The sequence below is a fragment of the Dipodomys merriami genome, unplaced genomic scaffold, assembly GCF_024711535.1.
Source record: "Dipodomys merriami isolate MVZ:Mamm:240054 unplaced genomic scaffold, mDipMer1.0.p SCAF_1, whole genome shotgun sequence".
Classification (NCBI taxonomy): domain Eukaryota; kingdom Metazoa; phylum Chordata; class Mammalia; order Rodentia; family Heteromyidae; genus Dipodomys; species Dipodomys merriami.
In genome coordinates, this window is record NW_027202270.1 from 126264294 (window position 1) to 126280334 (window position 16041).

Below are 16041 nucleotides of genomic sequence, written 5' to 3' on the forward strand. Positions count from 1 at the left end.
GACTTGAATCCTGTCAGATGCTGATTATCTCTGCAACTTTGAACAAGTTAATCTTAACTATAAGCCTAGTCCATTACTTTAAAAGTAATTATCCTAGAGTTGTTAAGGAAGAAGAGATTACAGATGGTACAGAATAATCACTTTGCAAACACTCATCATCATTAGGGACTGTGAAAAGGTTTAGTGGTTGCAAATAGTACATGTAAGGGACCTTAATACCCTGTTTTAGTGCAACTAGCTTTTCCCCTAAAGGTTCCTAAGGAGCCAGGCTCAGTGTCAGTGTTCAGTGAATGTTCACTTAGTTCAGTGACCAGAGCTATGGCTCTAGAGGACCTTTGCTATTTATATTGGCTGTCCAGCACCTCAAGTATGACTTCTGGGTTGAAGGAATTTATACACCCCAAGTTGAAGTTGGAGACTACAGATAAGCCCTTATAGCTTCCTATAGCTAGCATACAACAGTAATTACTACACCAAATTTTAAATCAGAAACTAGTGATTTATCAGTCAGGAACCACAGTATTCCTTATGCGAGGGACATCCGTAGACCCAGAGCCACAGTAGCAGTGATTGACAGTGAGGTGGGAAATCAAGTTCCACTTTATTAATAGCAAGGCCAGTGCCTAAAACAAAGTTTCCTTAATAAAATGGGAGTCCAAAACCAAAATGGTACAAGAAAGTATGTCTGTCTCATCACCTACAGCCAAACACTGACTGGCTGTACAAAGCCAGACTAAAAAAAACATTTGATGGAAAGCATCTTTATGTAGAAATGGGCTTGGCGTCCTCTTCTCAGTTCAAGATTCTAGGAAGGAGAAAGAGGAAGAACCATGACACAAACCCGACTGAATGGCAGTTCTACCCATTAATAAACAGGCTGATCCATCTTGGATTCTGATTAGCAGTATCTTCTCCCTTGGTGGTTTGTAGGAGGAATGTATGAGCAGAGGCCTTGAGTAGGCTGTCCTTAGTGTTTACAATAATTATTAATGGAGTGCTTCACTCAGTCTGTCCTTCAAGCTACTGTATTAAGATAGTATGTCAAAGGCACTCATTAGCATATGTTAATTGAAATAATGGAGTAGAGACAGAGAAAGACATCTAGTCTGTGTGGTGTGGGACTGGCCTATAAACCAATCTGCTTGCCTATGGAAACAAAGAACAAAAAAAAAAAAAAGGGAGAGAGACAAATCAGGAAGGAGCAGAAAAGGGGAAAAAAATTTTTTTAAAAAGGAAGTCGTTTCACAATCCCAATATTATAAAGATCAACTCAAGGACTAAATTTTGGCAGCTGGAAATCACTGTTGAACTCAGCAAAAACTTTAATGGTGGTGAGGGTGGGTTTGAGCATAGCTGTTCTCTGCTCTGTTGCAGTTCTTAAAGGACTCAAGCCAACCCCTCCTCCCCCAGCTGATGTAATTGGTCTGTGGTCCAGTTGGGGACTGGAGATTTGTTTCAAAAGCTCCCCAGGTGATCCTAATGTGTAGCCAGGGTTAAAAAAAAACAACAAAAAAACAAAAAACACTGCTTTACTGGGTTGCAGAATTAATAGACAAGAGTGCAGGGGAGGGCAGTATACTTCAGTGGTAGGCAAGAGATCAAAGGGTAGAAGAAGGGTATTTTTGCTTGAAGAGGATGGCTTTGAACATATTAAAGTGCAAAACTGTATGTGGCAGGATTGAGAGACTGTATTAGACTGAACATGGCATGGATTAAGGGGGAGGGCCTAGGTCACAGGATTCTTCTTTCGAAGTTATAAGAAGGAAGAAGTGAGGAAGTGTGCATTGGAGGATCTGTGAGAGTAGGAAGTTCAACCTAAGGTTGTTATGGGCCCCAGAGAAGTGACAGTAGTTGGTGGGATTGAGAGGTGGTTGCAAGGGTTTTAGAATGACCAGTTCACAAAATTGCTGGAATCAAAAGAGGCGCTGCCTGAGATAAATACTGAACAATCTGAGTTGTCACTGTGATTTTGGGGTGGCATCAGTTTGCTTGGTCTTAAGGTATTTTTCACAGGACAATTGAAAAAACAAAATAACATATATATAGATATATAATGATGAAATGGTCAAATTTATATTCTGACACTTGTCTTTCACTTTTCAACTGAAAGTATCAGAAATCTGCAAGGGTCAGAACTTTTAAAGAAAGAAAATGTTTATTAACTGGTGTTTTAAAAAGCCTTCTTTTTTGGGGGGGAGACAATACTGGGGTTTGAATCAGGGCCTCACCCTTGCTTGCTCAATTGGCTACCACTTGAATCATGCCTCCAGCTAAGTCTTTTGCTGGTTATTTTAAAGTTTATCCAATTTTTCTGCACAGGCTGGCTCAGAACTGAGGTTTTCTAGATCTCAGCCATTTGTGTAGCTAGGATTATAGGCATAAGCCACCAGCACTACTCACCAAAATAAGAATTAAAAGCCCCCAAAAAGTGAAGAAGCAACATGGGACAACTTGTAGCACATTTTGGCAGATACCACGAACTCCTTAGTCACAGTACTGTAGGAATTGGGCACTTGGCTCCTCAAGTTTTAGCAACAAGTCATTACCACAAATAATACAAATAATAAATAAAATGTCATGATTTCTTTTCAAAGCTCTTAAAATTAAGGCAGCATATTCTGAAACAGTGAACTCATGGCTGAGACAAAAATAGCCAGATGTTGGTGATCCCCAGTCCCTGAGATTTACCAAATCAGGGCATGGAAGCAGGGCTGTGGGAACTGATTTGGCATACTCTGAACTGCTCTTAGCAGATTACCATGAATATAACTGGCATTTATTGTACACCTGCTATGTACCAAGGTAGCTTTAAAAAAGAGACAACAGAAACAGCCAGATGTTGGTGATCCCCAGTCCCTGAGATTCACCAAACCAGGGCATGGAAGCAGGGCTGTGGGAATTGATTCGGCATGCTCTGAAGTTCTCTTACCATGAATATAAATGGCATTTATTGTACACCTGCTATGTACCCAAGGTAGCTTTAAAAAATTCATTAGCACATATTTACCCATTTAAAAAGGTTCTTCCCATCCATCTTACATATCATTCTTTCTCAGTATTTCCAATCTTTCAAGATCCTGCCAAGAGAAAATCTGGGAAATAGACATTAACAGTAGTCATATACAAAAGACTTTACTTCTGGAGGAGCTATACCACCTGACCTTAGTATGATACTGGTATGTTAAGACATCTCTATTCAACTGTGGTTCAGTGCCTATATTCAATACCCTGGAGGGCTTGTTAGAAGCTTGCTGGGCCTCCCCCACCCCATCTCTGGATCAGCAGGCTGCCAACTTAGGGGACCACTGGGACCAGGGAACACCCTTTGAGCCCCTGGTTGGTGCATCTTCTCTTCTTTTCTCTTTGCCTTCCCACTTCCCAGCCTCACCAAAGTTGCTTCCTTCATGTATATCTTCAGTCCACTCTTCAATATTGTGCTTGAAATGTTTTAGTCCCAAGTCTTGACAGTTTTGTCTACATTCAGGAAAATAGGTTCTTTTAGCCATAATTGTTTTACTGGACTTACAACCTTACAGTCCACTCTTTAGTTATGCCACTCATCTTTTTGTCCATATTGCTGAGGATCTTCATGTTTCTCAGGAAAAAAGCTGCTCTTGGCCACTCAGTGCTCAATTGTAGAATTTACCATTGTCACCTTCTGCTGTTTCAGGTGTTTGTTTGTTTTCCTTTCTTTCTGTCCTGGGGCTTGAGCTCAGGATCTGGGCACTGTCCTGAGCTGTTTTGTTCAAGGCTAGTGCTTTACCACTATGAGCCTCAGCTCTACTTCATGGATATTCCTGCCCAGTTTAGCTTTGAGCTACAATCCTCATCTCAGCCTCATGACCAGCTAGGATTGCAGGTGTAAGCCAACAGCACCTCTCTCATTTCTGTTTTTAATACTTTTTTTTCTTATTTGTTGCTATCAGCAGTAAACTCTGCTGTCTTAACAGGAGGGGAAGATCAGAAAATAGTCAAGTACAATGAGCAGATCCAGCACTAGCAAAGGAAGCAGTTGACGAGAACAAACTTCTCATAGGATCCCTCATACTACCCTGAGAGCCTCAACACCCTCTACGATACACCTCCAAATCTGTATTGACAGCTGCTAGAGCAGGACACACTCAACTCAAACAAGTGTCACAAAACACACAGGAACTGAATTCAGCTTCAAGGTTGAGGTTTTTTGTTTGCTTTTTTGTCAGTCGTGGCACATGAACTCTGGGCCTGGGCACTTTCCCTGTGCTCTTCAGCTCAAGGCAAGCACTCTACCACTTGAGCCATAGCACCATTTCTGGTTTTCTAGTGGTTTAGTGGAGGTAAGAGTCTCACAGACTTTCCTGCCTGGGGTGGCTTTGACCCATGACCCTCAGATCTCAGCCTCCTGAGTAGCTAGGATTACAGGCATTACAGTGCCCAGCTAGGTTGAGTTTTTTTCAACAGTCTTTTCCTCCTCTCCAGTGTGAAGGTGGTTGCATGTTGCTCACACCACAGCCATGATGTTAAAGCAACGACCTGAAATGAGCCAGGCACAATCAGGACCCTTTGCCTAGAGCCCGAGTGACAACTTCATCATACCAGCTCCTTCATCTCTACAACTGTCACCTTCTCAATTAAAAGTGGCTTCAATGACAACTTGTAGGCTGTGGAAGACATGCAGCTATTACAGTGTCTCAAATCTCAAAATACAAAGCTCAATCTTTATCTTTTTAGGATTCACACCTAATTACTTGTCTTACATGTTAAGTGTGACTTAACAAAGGATGCCACTTATTTCCATGTTACCACTACCAAATGGCTAGATCCTATTTCATAATCCAGTAAAACATGTGAAATCTTTCACTGCAATTGTTTTTTTTTTTTCTTCTTCTTCTTTTTTTTGGGTCCAGTCGTGGACCTGAACTCTGGGCCTGGGCACTGCTCTCAGCTCTTCAGCTCAAGGCTAGCGCTCTACCACTTGAGCCACAGCGCCACTTCCGGCTTCTTTTTGCTTATGTGGTGCTGAGGAATCGAACCCAGGGCCTCATGCATGCAAGGCAAGCGCTCTACCACTGAGCCATCTCCCCAGCCACTGCAATTGGTTTTTAACTAATTCAATTGAAAGTATGAACTATTTTCTAATCTTCTACTCAAAGTTACTCTGCCCCATTTAAATTTGATAGAACATAAATAGCCACTAAACTCTTCAATTACTACCAAAAAGCAATACAGAAATGTTAATACAAATGAAGTTATCCCTTTAGAATGCTGCATCTGGAAAATAACCTTAGGTAAGGAAAACTAACTTATCAAAGTTTTTCATGCAAGTAGACATTGTCTTGACTTTATTCCATTGTGGGGGAAAAAAAAACACAAAAAGCAGGATGCAGACAGATGCTTTGTATAGTCAAATGGGATGAGTCAAAAACCTATGAATACAGAAGAACTCAGTTTCAGTTTTACTTTTGAGCAGGTCAAACACTTGAGCTCAACCATCATCCTCAAAGTGTGCAACACCAGCAGTTTCTTCAACAATGATTACAAAACCTGATTGTAAAGCTATACTTTTTCTTGAAAGGTAACTGACTCTTCTTAATTCATGACTCTAAACACCATGCCATTATAAAAAGGAAACTGAAAATTTTAAATACACTTGATATGTTAGCCTCTGGAAATGGTTAATACAGAAAATCAAGGTTGATTAATCTAGCATCCAGCACCTTAAAATGATAAGCATAATTTATAACTCTGCATTGGTTAGTATTTGTGTGTTTAATATTCTATTGTCTTAGGTAACTAATTTTATTCTCATTTATTACAGGTAATGTTGCATTCCTGTGGTAATCCCTGTTAAAAAGTATTAAAAAATATATAGAAAAAAGCATGCCCAAGAAAGATAAGCATTCATGGAAAGCTCTCATAAAAACGTGGCTCTCAGACTGACTCAAACCTATTAACAAAAACAACAGATTACAATCCAATGAAGAAAAATCTGGAAGTTTAGGCTTTCAGTTCTTGCTGTCATGTGATTTTAAAGCAAATCACTCAACCCTGTTTTCGTAAAATGGCATATCTCCATAGAGATGTGTAAATGTAATTAAGGTTTTATATCATGGGTAGACTGACTAGGTAACATGGTATGAAGATGCACACCTCTGCACCTTGGTCACAGGAGCGATTTCTGCAAGAGCCACTGAGGATAACATAAAGAAAAACAGGATCATTCATAGTTTTCTCCCTTAAATCCAATCACGCGTTTTAAAATTGTGTCCAACAGTCCACTATGGGATTAGGTGAGAATTCATTTAACAACAAAACCTATCTTCACTGAGATAATTCAGTAGAGCCAGTAGAGCTAACAGGCACCACATTCTCTCTACCTCTGTGAGTACAGCTCACAGGGAACAGAAGTGCAGTCTTAACATTCCAACAGAACTCTCACTCCTTCAGTATTCTCACTCCTTCAGGGGTGATTCTGAAGATGCCTGGCTTTAACACTGTTCTCCCATCCCATATCCTCCATTTGTCCCAGCCTCCACCATATTCCTTGTGGGGGCCAACACATCATCTCACACTTAACATAAAGTACAATGACAAGATTCATACCCAACCACCTGCCCACCTCATTGACAACGAAATTCTGGAGTTTCCACCGATAGGAACTGTAATTTTTAAAGAGAACACAGTAAAGCAACACACCAATAATTACATTCTGTGTGGGAGGGACAATTTCACTCTAGGGAAAGGAAGCACAGTACCACCCACACCTACATTAAAACAAAACACCGGGGCATGTGTGTATGCACATGCTCCTTTCCCAGGTGACCAGAACAGTGAGCATGTAACAAACAGCTTTCATGTACTTCAGAGTAAAAGCATACAAAAAAAGAACCCTCTGTCAACCAGACCCCTGCATGACAGACATTCTTGATAATACTTTTGAGAAAGCTTGTCACTTTTCTCCAGCAGCTCCCAGCAGTCACTTATTCCTCAATTTGACAAAGTAATATCCAACTTCAGGCACGACTGTATATATAACTCTACATGCAGCTGAGCAGTCATGAACACACCAAGTAGAAAGGCATGTCAAAAGACATTTTTTCCTCTCCAAATCATGGCCCCAAGAAACCATTTTTATAATAAAAGTATCAGTTTCTACTGTAGGTCATTGACTTCTAACGGTAACAGTGAAGCTCCACTTAGGACATAAGGCTTACACAGAGACCTGAAGGATGACATCATCCACTGACCATGTCAAGTTTGCTGCCCACCTAAACTATGTCTCCATATCATTACAGCAATGTGTATATATAGACAATGTCCTCTTTCAGCAGAACAACTTTGGAGATGAGGGAAAGGACAATGCAGCTGCAGGTGATCCTATTACACCAGCTGCAGGCATGAAGTTCCCATGCTGCTGGTGTCTCTTGAGGCCACAGACTGAAACCGTGATTGACATATGGTATTGGCACTCTAGATGAACCAAGGCCTAGTTCAACAGCAAGCCTCATCTCCTGCAAGCACAGCTCCATTCAGGAATTGGTTTTGGAACTGGATGTAAATTTGGGACTTCCTCAAATATTAAAAGCTTTATACAAAAGATATGCAAAAGCCATTTCTAGTATTTCAGGAACAACATCTGCAAAAAAGCAACAGCTCTCTAACGGAAGCTGTAGATAAAAGGATAATAACGTAATAAACAGGACATAGCATAGGCATCCTTCTCTTGAATTGTGGCTTCCATACTTTACTAATTAAAAGAAAGAAAGTATTAAGATTCCCACAATGTGATTCTCTAAGTGCACAAGTCCTCAGCCAGGTGTGAAGTGAAAGAACTGGACAGCGGAGCTAGGAGAGACTGTACACAGTTTCAGGTCCTGTGGTGACAGTGCTCTCTAGCTGCATCCAGAGCCCTTTTCCTGGGGTGTCTTAAAAAACGTGGCTGCAGTTGAGTCAGTGGCTTTGTCTGTGGTAGAGGTCCTGATCAACCACTCAGAGTCTGGAGACTGTGGGACTTGCACTGTCGGTAGGGCTGCTGGAGCTGGCTCCATCGCTTCCATGTGAACTGGTTGTAGCAGTAAAAGGAGGAGGAAAACAGTCAGGGGAGAAGAATTAGAAGGACATGTAACACTAAAATATCCTTAATCCTAAAAGTTCATGTACTTTAAACCCAAGTGGTTTTTCCTTTTTCTTCATAAAATTTTAAGCATTTCTCCATTTGAGAAAACAAATGCCTTCAGTAGCACAAATTCACAATGTAGTAAAAAGTCACCCATTGAACATTCACATGCTATACTAAACAATATTACAGACAGGCTCTTTCTGTTTCTGTTTTTCCTTTCTGTTTCCTGCTCCTCTCCTTCCCCTTTTGGCAGAATGATGAGTTTAAACTAGGGCCTCATGGCTTGCTAAAACTACCAAACATTACCACACATTTCCAAATGACCCTGGTCGGGGGCTGGGAAGGTGGCTCAGTGGTAGAGCGCTTGCCTTGCATGCATGATGCCCTGGGTTCGATTCCTCAGCACCACATAAGCAAAAAGAAAAAAGCCGGAAGTGGCGCTGTGGCTCAAGTGGTAGAGAGCTAGCCTTGAGCTGAAGAGCTGAGGGATAGCGCCCAGGCCCAGAGTTCAGGCCCCATGACCGGACCCCAAAAAAACCAAATGACCCTGGTGCAGTAGTACAAACCACCATCATTAGCTCTCACTGCTGAGAACAAATATGGATTAAAATAGAGTGGCACATAGTAAAGTTCAGATTTTACCCTGCAGTCCAATAATTCTCCCAAGAATGTAACCGGAATGTTAATTTTTTTCTTTAACAGAAGGAAAAAAAATCAGAAAATACAAGAGCATACCCAGAGTTCATTTCAGATTCATTTCAGATTTCAGAGTTCATACATCCACAAATATATACAAACGAGTTTCTAGCCAGGCGCTGGTGGCTCACGCCTGTAATCCTAGCTACTAAGGAGGCTGAGATCTGAGGATCGCGGTTCAAAGCTAGCCCAGGCAGGAAAGACTGTGAGACTCTTATCTCCAATAAACCACCAGAAAACCGGAAGTGGCGCTGTAGCTCAAGTGGTAGAGCGCTAGCCTTGAGCTGAAGAGCTGAGGGACAGGGCCCAGGCCCAGAGTTCAAGCCCCACGATCGACCAAAAAAAAACAAAAAACAAACAAACAAACAAAAAAACCATGAGTTTCTTTGTATTTAGCAGATTTCTGCATAATATAGGTCTTCTGGCTGAACCATATTTGATCGTGTTTTTACCCATTTTGTTTTTACCCGTTTTGTTTACCCATTTATCTGGCTATGGACATCTAGGTGGTCTGTACTTTTTGACTATTGTGAATATTAGTATCTATATGATCTGCTTTTCATTCTTTATGGAGAAACAGAATTACTAAATCACATGCCATTTTATATTTACTTTTCTAAGGAACTGCCACAGTTTCTTCTAGTGTTGTGCCATTTTTCATTCCCATCAGAAATACACAGAGATCCAATCACATCTTTGCCAACTCCTGTGCTCTCTAGGTTTTGGTGTAGCTATACTAATGAGTGTGAAGTGGTTTAGAACATTTGCACTTATTCTCTCAGAGACTAATGTGACACTTTGCATGAGATCATAAAACAGTATACAATCTAAGTGTCTATAAAGAATATTTAATTGTAGTGGATTTATTACCCTTATACATGTAATACTAGACATATGGCAGTGAGAACTGAGTAACTGTGGCAAAGCAAAATCCAAATGGAAGAACAGGACTGGGAGAAACTTGCAACATCAAATAGACATAGTTTGAATTCTTTTACAGAAGGTTCAGAAACATGCCAAAACAGACAATATATTGAAGATACATATGTGTATTAAAACTACTTGAGAAAGCTGGGCGCTGGTGGCTGATGCCTATAATCCTACCTACTCAGGAGGCTGAGATCTAAGGATCACAGTCCAAAGCAAGCCCAGGCAAGAAAGCCCACGAGACTCCAACCACTAGAAAATGCGAAGTGGAGCTGTGGTAGAGCATTAGCCTTCAGCAAAAAAAAAGCTCAGGGACAAACAACTATTTGAGAAAAAAAGGCCAAAAGAATGATAAATAACTGAAAAGAAAAAAAAAAAAAACAACGAAATAACTGTTACCTCTGAGCAAAGTGGGAAGAAGCATTTAAAAGTAATATTCTTACTTGTGGATGGGAATGGGAGAGAAAAACTGGGAGAGAGGAGGGAAGGGGTGCCCCTTTGTACATCACCTTTATAACAATGATTTTTTTTAAAGTAATATTATTAACTGGGTGCTGATGGCACCAGTGGCTCTCATCTGCAATCCTAGCTACTCAGAGATTGAGATCTGAGAATTGAGGTTCAAAGACAACCCGAGCAGTAATGTTCCCAGAACTCTTTATCTCCAATTAAAAAAAAACAAAACTGGAGGTGGAGCCGTGGCTCAAATGGTAGAGCTCCAGCTTTGAATGTAAAGGTTCAGGGGACAGTGCCCAGGTGCTGTTCAAAGCCCAGGACCAGCATAAAAACAACAAAAATAATATTCTTTTTCTTAAAGCAGATAATGGGTTCATGGATATTACCTGCAGTATTTGTCTTTACACTTCATATATCTATTAAATGTTCTTTTATGGTCACTCAGTATTTCCCATGTAAATAATAGAATAATACCTAAAAATACTATTTCAATTTTAAGATACTATTAGTTTATCCAAAAAGCAAGTATCTAGGGAACCTATTCTATGTGCTAGGTATTTGACAACATATTGGGGGCTTATCAGTGAGCAAAACCTTGCTGTTCTGAATGCACCCCTAACTAAGACCATTGGCCTGATGTTCAGAGTCTCGTGTGACTAACGGATTAACTGTTAAGGATCCTTCTGAATGATGCTCTAAGGCCACAAATCCTATTACAGGGAAAGGAAGGTCAAGAAAGGCTTATGGAATAACCAAAATAATCTAGCCTCTTAATAGAATCTCCGATCGTCCCAGTTCCCATATACTGATAGCTATGTGTTTATAGTCTATGAAGAACTGGCTCAAATCTATCATCTCATGAAGAAAATCATCTCAAGAACTCTAGTTTTCATCCTTGTTTTCATCCTTGTGTTTCTTATAGCTGCTTAGTCTCAATATTTAGAGAAAGTCTTTTTTTTTTTATTCTTTGCCAAATGCATCTTTTTTCCTTTTTCTGTTTTTAGGTATGAAACTAGTATTTGAACTTGGTACCTGACCCTTTCAGTCATTGGCTGGACACTCTATCAACTGACCCATGCTGCCAACCTCTCCCAAGTACATTCTAAAAGATCAAACAGCATGTTTACTTCATCCCGAGGTAAAGATTGGGGCACCAGTCTCAGAAGCAGGTTTGCACACTTACTCCCTAAGGTCCAGGGCACAGCTCTATGCACTAAACATCTGCATACTATTAAGCCATAAAGGGGAGGGAAGAGAAGATTAGAAGAAGAAATAAGGTGCTACACTTCCAAGAAGGGTCTACTTAGTGACTCAATGAAGGGGTTCTTTTCCCTAGCCTTTTGCTACCACTAGAACAAAAAGATAAATATAGTATCACCATTCCTTCACATTCTACCTCTCTAACCTTATTAATATCTTTAAATTCAGTTCAATTTCAACTCAAAAGTTTCTACCAATGGGGGAAGGGGAAAGAGAAAAGATTTGTGGCTGCATGTTTAAGAAAGAAGCTGAATTCATCACAATGACAGGGGAGAATGTTGGCAGAGATCTGAGCTATTTATTCTTTTAGGAAAATCCTATAAAGAATGACACAAGGAAGCCTCTATCTGCAGTCTTGTTCATCACACTGGTGAAGAGCCGATAACAGATGTATGCAGTAGCGTGATTTACTGCCAGGAGCTGGCCCCTGATGTGTATTAATACAGCGGCAAAGCAGGACGCACCTCTCTTCATCACTCATTTCTATAAAAGAGGTGGAATCCGAGATGGCCCGATGTTAGGCAGAGCAAGCCCATTTGTTCTACTGACTGATGGCATGGGCTCAGGCTATGTCCTTCACCTCCATGGGGCACTCAGGTTGTGGGGAGGGAAAAAAAGAAAGAAAATGCTCAGTGTAGCAGGGCCTAGTCAACAAGTGAGAGAAGAGGAGTTGGCATCACAGGGAAAATATTTAAAGCTAATGTTTCTTTAATGCGCTTCCCTGGTACATTTAAAATTTTTTAATATCAAATAAGCATTTTAAACTCTTCCCAATGGTTCTTTTCTTATAAAGAATGAAAAGCTGGGCTGGTGTGCTCAGGGACAGAGTATTTGCCTAGCATGTTGTGAGGCCCTCTATTACTGGAATATTAAAAAAAAAAAAGTTAACAGCTAGAAGTAGAAGCTAGATATTAAGGAAGAAAAAAACACAAAGGTAAGAATGCTTTAACACTATCAACTGGATGAGATCCTGAGACTGGAGAGAGGATCAGTTTGATCAATTCTACTGTATGAAAAACCACAGAACACCTTTAGTATAAAAAGGACAATTCTAGAATAATGGGGGATTGGATCTGATCTTGACTTAGGATTTATCAACAAGTCTCATTCAGGAAATAATTTAAGCCTCATTTTTTTCTTAACTGTAAATGGGAACAAAAACAGCATTAATCTAATAAAGCTGTTGCTTTACATGAAAAATAATGAAGTAGAATAATACAGTACTCGCCACACAGCACTTCAAATATATATAATAATTACTAGGTTTATGATCAAGATTGTTTAGTATGATCATACCCCATCAAGCAGTCATCCCAAACACATCAAAGAAGCCAATTTCAGAGTGTGCTATAACTGACTAAACAAAAGAAGGTAGATGGGTTTCATATCTGCTTGAGGCTTATTTTTCACTTAGTTATCAACTGATCAGAAATATCTAATACTTAGTATAAGTTAAATATGCCTCATTCAAAATGCTTGGGACCAGACGTGTTTCATATTTGGGAATTTTTGTACTTTTTTTTGTTGTTGTTAGTCATGGGGCTTGAATTCTGGGCCTGAGTGCTGTCCCTCAACTCTTCAGCTGAAGGCTAGTGAACCACAGTACCACTTCTGGTTTTCTGGTGGTTTATTGGAGTTTTACAGCCTTTCCTGCCAGGGCTGGCTTTGAACTGTGATCCTCAGATCTCAGCCTCCTGAGTAGCTAGGATTACAGGAGCCCAGCTAATTTTTTGAACTTTTGAATACTTGGATAAATGAGTTACTCTGATATGGGACACAAGTTCAAATACAAAGTTCATTTTTGTTTCATAAACATCTTACACACATAGCCTTGCAGATAATTTTTTTTTTTTTTTTTTTTTGGTCGGTCATGGGGCTTGAACTCTGGGCCTGGGCGCTGTCCCTCAGCTCTTCAGCTCAAGGCGAGCGCTCTACCACTTGAGCTACAGCGCCACTTCCGGTTTTCTGGTGGTTTATTGGAGATAGGAGTCTCACGGTCTCTCCTGCCCGGGCTGGTTTTGAACCGCGATCCTCAGATCTCAGCCTCCTGAGTAGCTAGGATTACAGGCGTGAGCCACCAACCTTGCAGATAATTTTATACAATATTTTTACTGTTCCTGTTCTCAGACTGCAAGTTGTCATATGCAATCCAGGAATTGTGTGTGTGTGGGGGGGGGGGGGGAGTTGTTTTGTTTTGTTTTGTCCGGTCATGGGGCCTGAACTCTGGGCCTGGGCGCTGTCCCTCAGCTCTTCAGCTCAAGGCTAGCACTCTACCACTTGAGCCACAGCGCCACTTCTGGCTTTTTTCTTTTTGCTTATGTGGTGCTGAGGAATCGAACCCAGGGTCTCAGGCATGCAAGGCAAGCACTCTACCACTGAGCCACCTTCCCAGCCCCCAGGAATTGTGTTTTACACCTACAATTTCACATCCTGTACAAAGTTTCAGGGATAAAGAAGAATGATGAGAGTAGTAACATCGATCAAAATGCATTATACTCAGAGATGGATTTGTTGAATGCTAATTTTTCTTTTTTCCCTGTTGGTCATAGGGCTTGAACTCTGGGCCTGGACACTGTCCTTCGGCTCTTCAGCTCAAGGCTAGTGCTCTACCACTTAAGCCACAGGGCCACTTCCGGTTTTCTGGTGGTTAACTGGAGATAAGAGTCTCACGGACTTTCCTGCCTGGGCCTGCTTTGAACCGAGATCCTTAGATCTCAGCCTCCTAAGATTATAGGCATGAGCCACCCACACTGGGCTGAATGGTAATTCTTTTGTACAACTACTTAAAAGGTAATAAAACCAAGTTTCAGGTTCTGAAGCATTTTGAATATTTTGATAAGGAAAGTTCATCCTGTATTTCTAAGGAAAATAAAATAATCTATGATATTCTATACCCATGTCCTTGATGATACACACACATACAGTAAAGTACATAAACCTTCAGTGTATAACTCAAGAATCTACCTATGTAAACAGCCATGGAAGCCCCATCTGATACATGACATGTAGGATTCCCCTCTTGGTCACTACTTCCCACCAAAGGTCACCACTCTTTTAGTTTCTACCAAGTAAAACATTAGTTTTATATGGAAAACTAAAAGAATTAAGCCTGATAAACCATTTTAAATTCACAACATCATACCTAGTGAAATGCTACACTGTTTAGTAAAGAAAATAAAATGTTTAGCTGTTTAGCAATATCATGTCAGCTACTAACTAGATGCCAATTAAACCTCCTTCCCCAAGTTAAAAAAGAAAGAAAAAAAGGAAAAAAGAAAGAAAGAAAGAGAGAAAGAGAGAAAGAGAGAGAGAGAGAAAGAAAAAAAGAAAAGAAGGAAGGAAAGAAGGAAGGAAGGAAGGAAGGAAGGAAGGAAGGAAGGAAGGAAGGAAGGGTACCCACATGATTCCTTACTACTGACCAAACTGCCTCTCAACTAGATTTTCATTAACACAGACCATCTTCCTGGCAGTGCTACTATCAGCTATGGCTAATAGTAGAATACTGGATTTCAAATTCTAGAAAATCATATGACAAGGTGAAAAACGCAGAGATTTTAGGATCAGAGAGCACTGGGGAAATTCTAACAGCCTCAGTTTTCAATTAATTACATAAAACAAGGCAGATGCCAATGACCCAGGCCTATATTCCTAGCTACTTGGAAGGCTGAGATCTAAGGATCAGAGGCAGACAAATGTCTAATTAGCCAGCAAAAGACCAGAATTGGAGGTGGGGTAGAGTGGTAGAGTAATGGAAGTGATAGATTGGTAGTGCTGGCAGTGAGTGAAAAAGCCTAGTCCAGAACAATCTAATAAACAAAAAGATATAAGTAGATATAATTATGCTCCTAAATATGACATAATTTAGTTCCTAGCACACAGTAGGTGCTCAAGCTGCAAAAAATCACCTGCACTAGGGCTAGACAGAGATGCTGTGGCCACAGGCTTCCGTTTCCTCTTGATGTCACGTGTACAAGGTGATCCCCAGTGTATGTTTCCCTGTCTACAAAAATGAGAAGAAAAAAAATGGTTTTAACTTTGTGATTCTTATTGTAAGGCATTAAACTCAGCCCAGATTAAATCCTTAGCCCAACAGACATATACTAACAAAAGGGGAACCACTGTCAGCCACAGTATTGACACCTGGTTATTCAGAATTCAGAATTGATCATAACCTATAAAACATACCACTCTAAACTTTTTACCTGACTTCAGAGGAGCAAACATTCAAAACTAATTTCAATAAAATTGTGTTTCATCACATGCTGATTTTTGCACAATTATTTTTCATGAAAACTATAACCATAATTGTTCTAAACTCACTAATGAAATACCTACTCCCAAGTGATGCCATACTAAAAAGTTTAATGCTCCATGAAGAGAGATATTTGCATAGAACTTTAATAAGAAATTTAACCCTTCTTCCACTAGATATCTAGATTTTTAATACTGTGTACATCACAAGTAACTGTGGCTTTTAAAAATAATAATTACATGCTAATAATATATTCCATCATTTGAACATTATACAGCTTATGTTTTTTCAGCTATATGCAATACACTGGGCTCTTCAATGCTAGAAAAGCCAAAGATTCTCTGAAAGATAA

At 40.2% G+C, this 16041-nt stretch overlaps 1 protein-coding gene across 12 annotated transcripts in view; it reads right to left on the reverse strand.

Annotated features, from left to right (window-relative positions):
* Nucleotides 1–589: 589 nt before the first annotated feature.
* Nucleotides 590–16041, reverse strand: part of Gpatch2l (G-patch domain containing 2 like) — a 53309-nt gene continuing 37857 nt past the window's right edge. For 3 of the 12 annotated variants that reach the window (XR_011373477.1, XR_011373480.1, XR_011373478.1), the window contains exons 9-11: nucleotides 15343–15437; nucleotides 3008–8041; nucleotides 590–805 (exon numbers count right to left, since the gene is read on the reverse strand). Coding sequence is in view for 4 of the 12 variants with exons in the window: in XM_070029277.1 (XP_069885378.1) it covers nucleotides 7872–8041; nucleotides 15343–15437 (265 nt within the window). In the remaining 8 variants the exon portion in view is untranslated. Of the gene's footprint in view, nucleotides 8042–15342; nucleotides 15438–16041 lie in introns of all 12 variants that reach the window. The other 9 variants (XM_070029316.1, XM_070029305.1, XM_070029325.1 and 6 more) reach the window with 5 other exon arrangements.